Source organism: Alexandromys fortis, unplaced genomic scaffold (assembly GCF_014885135.2).
Source record: "Alexandromys fortis isolate MF-2015 unplaced genomic scaffold, M_Fortis_MF-2015_v1.1 scaffold_42, whole genome shotgun sequence".
In the NCBI taxonomy this organism is placed as follows: domain Eukaryota; kingdom Metazoa; phylum Chordata; class Mammalia; order Rodentia; family Cricetidae; genus Alexandromys; species Alexandromys fortis.
In genome coordinates, this window is record NW_026067934.1 from 6,484,964 (window position 1) to 6,490,330 (window position 5,367).

Below are 5,367 nucleotides of genomic sequence, written 5' to 3' on the forward strand. Positions count from 1 at the left end.
GAGGCAGAGGTAGATTCCTGTCTAGTCTTCATAAAGAGTTCCAGGTTAGCCAGGGCTACAAAAAAAGACCCCATCATTCATTAAAGAAAGAAAGAAAAGCAAAAAAAAAAAACAAAACAAAACAAAAAAAAAAACAAAAAACAAAAAACAAAAAAAAAACCTACAAACTATTAATTCAGCTTTAAAGTTATAAGAAAAACTTTCAAAAAAGTTCCTTGCTTGGTGCGGTGATGCACACCTTTAATTCTAGCAATTAAAAGGCTGAGGCAGGATAGCAAACGGGACGACAACCCGAGTAACAGACTGAGACCCTTTCTAAGAGATGCTAGGGATAAGTTCAGTACTAGAGAACTTGCCTGGCATGCTGCAAACCTTCCCAATGCCCAGGATTGCAAGGGCAGTGGGTGTTATCAGGTCAGCAAGGCGGTACACGCCTATAGCCCTTGGGAGACAGGCCAGGCTGGACTATACAGTTAGATAGAACATCCCCTTAAAAAAAATACCTACCAGGGTTGGGGATATAGCTCAGTAGTTAAGAGCCCAGGGTGCTCTCCCAGAAGACCAAGGTTTAATTTCCAGCACCCACATGGTGGTTCAGAACCTCCTATAGCTCCAGTTCCAAGAATCCAATGCCTTCTTCTAACGTCCCTGAGCATCAGGCATTCATGTGCTGCATATGCACGTGTTCAGGTAAAGCACCCATAAATTTTCAGCTGGGCATGGTGGTGCACAGCTTTAATCCCTGTACTTATGAGGCAGAAGCAGCTAGATCTCTGTGAGTTTGAGGCCAGTCTGATCTACACAGCAAGTTCCAGGACAGCCAGGACTACATAATGAGACCCTATGCAGTGGTTTGAATAGGAATGGCTCCCACGGACTCATGTGTATGAATGCTAGGTCACCAGGGAGGGCACTATTAGGAAGAGTGGCCGTGTTGGAAGAGGTGTATCACTGGAAGTGGGTTTTGGGGTTTCAAATGCTCAAGCCACTCCCAGTGTCTCTCCTCCTACTGCCTCTACAGCTACCTCCCCCGTGCCACGGCTGCCGGGTGCCAACATGTTTCCCACCATAAGGACAAGGGACTAAACTTCTGATGTTTTCCTTTGTAAGAGTTACCATGGTCATGGTGTCTCTTCACAGCAATAGAAACCCTAAGACACCATCTCAAACAAAACTAAACAAAAAAATTCTAATTTTTTTTGAAGTTCAATGTCAGATTTGGCTACACAAGACACTATCTTAAGCAAATCTAAATAGTAAAAAACTACACACACACACACACACAAATGACACAAACAAAACTTTGATAAAGATTAAAAAAAAAAATCAGAAGCCATATGTGGTGGTTTTTACCTGTAATCCCAGAACCCAGATACTGAGGCAGGTGGCTGAGTTCTAGGATAACCTGGACTATCACATTAAGACCATGACTCAAAAAAACTTTAAAAATTGGGACTGGAAAGATGGCTCAGGTTTTATGAGCACTGGCTGCTCTTCCAGAGGTTTTGAGTTCAATTCCCAGCAACCACATGGCGGCTCACATAATGAGATCTGGTGCCCTCTTTCGGCCTGCAGGCGTACATAGACAGAACACTGTATATAAAATAAATAAATCTTAAAAAAATTGTTTAAATAAACCTCTAGGTCTGGGTTGATACAGCTCAGTGCTACAGTAAGTACCTGCTTAGCATGTTCCTGGCCAAGATTCCCAGAAGTACGCAAAATAAATATATCTTAAATAACTGTATGTTCTTTATAAACCATGCTAAATACAGTAATAGTTACTGTAATAATTATTTTCTTAAAGTGAAGACAGAAAGGGAGAGGGGAAAGAGATCCAAGGCAGAGCAAGTCTTATCCAAACACTGGTCCTGAAGACATTAAGGATTCCAAGTTTCTCTCAAAGCTAAGTATCAAATGTGGTTCCCCAAATAAACACAATTTTAATTAAAATTTACAGTTTCTTGCCCCACAAATGAACCTCATCAGCTGGAATCACAGCTCAGTAGCGGAGCACTTACCCAGCATTCTAGAAGTCCTGGCTTCAGCAATACGGGGTAAGGGATATTAACGACTTTCCTAGACTGGATTCCCTTACCTGCCTCAGATTCCCCATGTCGCCGGCAGTCTCTCCTCCGGGTAACACACATTCCTTTGGTCCAATCTGAATCAGAAGGGCCTCAAGGTTGGAGAACTGGTCATTATCAGGGAACTCACACAGTCCCAGCTTCCTCTGGATGGAATCGACATACCCAACTCCGACCTGTCTCTGACCATCGACTGTGGACATCTTAACACCCACGACGCCAATGGACGATGACATGTCATTGTTACCAAAAAGAATGTCTTCAAACTGAGAAAGATTGCCAGGAGAAGCCTAAGAAAAATCAAAGCAATTTTTAAGAAATTTTGAAGATATTTAAATTTTTTGCTAGTGAATAAAATATCTAAACTTGATGAATTTTGTTCTCTTAAAAAAAACATGCCTGTCGGGGCTGGAGAGATGGCTCAGCAGTTAAGAGCACTGGCTGCTCTTCCAGAGGTCCTGAGTTCAATTCCCAGCAACCATATGGTGGCTTATAACCATCTGTAATGGGATCTGGTGCCCTCTTCTGGCCTGCGGGTAGGCATACAGGCAGAATACTATATACATAATAAATACATAAACGAATAAATAACATAAAAAAATGCTTGTCTGTATATCTTCAATTTGCTTGCGTGCGTGCATACGCACGTGTGTATGTATGTGTTTTTTTTATTTTTAATTTTATTTTATTGGTGTTTTGCCTGTATGTATGTCTGTGTGAGGGTGTTGGATCTTGGAGTTAGAGACAGTTGTGAGCTGCCATGTAGGTGCTAGGAATTGAACCAGGGTCCCCTGGAAGAGCAGTCAGTGCTCTTAACCACTGAGCCATTTCTCCAGCCCCCGCATGTATGTGGTTTTTCGAGGAAGTTTCTCTGGGTAACAGCCCTGCCTGTGCTGGAACTCACTTTGCAGACCAGGCTGGCTTCCAACTCCCAGAGATCCACCTGCCTCTGCCACCTGAGTGCTGGGATGAAAGGCCACCATGCCCAGCTGAAGTTACCATTTTCTCTCTAGATGGGCTTCCCTCGAAGCTTAGCCTGGCCTGAGAATAATGAACTGTCCTACCTTGAACACACAACACCATGCCTGGCTCCAAGTTGCTTTTGTAACTTAGACACATCTAAAAACCATTCTGCCAAGACCAGGTGTTGGTGGCGCAAGCCTTTAAACCCAGCACTAGGAGACAGGGGCAGGTTAATTTCTGAGTTCAAGGCCAGCCTGGCTGTTACACAGAGAAACCCTGTCTTGAAAAAACAAACAAAAAACAACAACAAGAAAAAAATTAAAAAAATTATTTTGCTAAAAGTGATTTTCAAACTTCTCAGCACATGAGAGTCTAAGGCAGCAGGATGACAGAGCTCAATACAAGGCCAGCCTGGGCCATGGAAAGAGGCTATCTCAAATAAATAAACAAACAAACAAATAGTAAATTTGAAAAAAATCAAAACAAAAAAATTCCAGGCTTATTTGAATCTACACCTTTAATGAGAAATATATATACAAAGACACAAATATAGTATTTATAAAAGAAAGATTAGGCCAGGAGGTAGTGGTGGCGCACGCCTTTAATCCCAACACTCGGGAGGCAGAGGCAGGCGGATCTCTGTGAGTCTGAGGCCAGCCTGGTCTATAGAACAAGTTCCAGGACAGGCAGGGTTACACAGAGAAACTGTCTCAAAAAAACAAAAACCCACTGTACCAAAATTTCTCAAAGCATTTTGTTATCATAGCCTAGTTAATATAGTAAAACATGCACTGGATTTTTTATTTTCTAAAATAAACATTGAAAAGAAATATAATTACCTTAAATGCCAAATACCAATCGTTCTCCTTGGAGGCCTTACTTCCAGCTTTATTCTTATAAACTTCAACTCTATACTGACGAATCAGAAGAAGATCTTTTACAAAAGACTCAAAATTCATTTTACTAAGCACAACACTCTGCAGTGTCTTTGCCCCTAAAACAGACAATAAATAAATACAATTAAATGTTAAAGGTGAGACGCTGAGGTAACACACGTTCGAGCGCTCCACAACAAACTGTTAAATGAACAAACACACACTACAAGCCGGGCACTAGCTACCTGAAGTCTGAGGCTGAGGGATCCCTTCAGATCAGGAGGGCAGCCTGGACTAAATAGCCAAATACTATCTCAAAACAAATAAACACAGGGCTATCTGTAGATAACTCAGTGAACTAAAGGCACTTGCCACCAAGGCGATCTTTCAATCCCTGGTACCCTGGGTGGAAGGAAGACCCAAATCCTGCATACCTAACTGCACTGTTTAAACCCATACACAGCACACAAAATAAATAAATGAATAAAAATAAATTTATGAAGGACTTTGGAGTTCTTTAAAATGAAATTGCTAGGGCTAGAGAGATGACTCAGTGTTAAGAGCACTGGCTGCTCTTCCAAAGGTCCTGAGTTCAATTCCCAGCAACCACATGGTGGCTCACAACCATCTGTAATGAGACCTGGCGCCCATTTCTGGACTGCAGGCAAACACGTAGACAAAACACTATGCACAATAAATAAATCTTTAGAACAAAATGAAATTGCTCAGGGCTGGGGTTTATGGCTCAGCATTAAAGCATTTCCCCAACAAGGGTGACTCCTGGGTTAGATTCTCAGCAACACAAAACAAACAAAACCCAGTCACTCACCGCCTGTCCACAGAACTCAGGAGCAAAGCCTCCCTTTTGCCCCTTCGCACAGCAGTTACGGTTACAGGCTACACCTTCAGTCTATACTGACCGGCAAATGGAAATCTCTGTACTTCCCTCTTACATAACCACAGTCCACACACTGTTCCGCATCACTAAGTCTAATATGTGTGGAGCCTGTTCCAACAATACATAACAGACTTTTATGTACTGGTAGACATGCATAGTGATATCCAATCTTTTCAGCATCCTGAAATACTTCATAGGAACTCTGGAAATGCTTCAAGCTCCCAATGGGTTGAATGTGATAAACTTTTATCAAATAAAATATGATGATGTTCTAAAATTCAATTTTACTACATTTATGATTATAATAAACTGCCAGGCTACACGCATCTTTTGGTTATGGGTAATCTATTTTCCTATAATCAACACAGAATTCTCAGAGGGCTGACCTGCAGTGCACACCCGACCTGCAGTGCACACCTGCTGGCCTGCAGTGCACACCCCTGACCTGCGGTGCACACCCGACCTGCAGTGCACACCCCTGACCTGCGGTGCACACCTGCTGGCCTGCAGTGCACACCCTGACCTGCGGTGCACACCTGCTGGC

The 5,367-nt window shown here is 42.5% G+C and overlaps 1 protein-coding gene across 1 annotated transcript in view; it reads right to left on the minus strand.

The window, feature by feature from the left end:
• Positions 1 to 2,044: 2,044 nt before the first annotated feature.
• The window catches only part of LOC126504019 (DNA mismatch repair protein Msh2-like), a 6,573-nt gene continuing 3,250 nt past the window's right edge, over positions 2,045 to 5,367 (minus strand). The window contains exons 2-3 of the mRNA XM_050145997.1: positions 3,890 to 4,044; positions 2,045 to 2,377 (exon numbers count right to left, since the gene is read on the minus strand). Of these exons, the coding sequence (XP_050001954.1) occupies positions 2,045 to 2,377; positions 3,890 to 4,044 (488 nt within the window). The remainder of the gene's footprint in view (positions 2,378 to 3,889; positions 4,045 to 5,367) is intronic.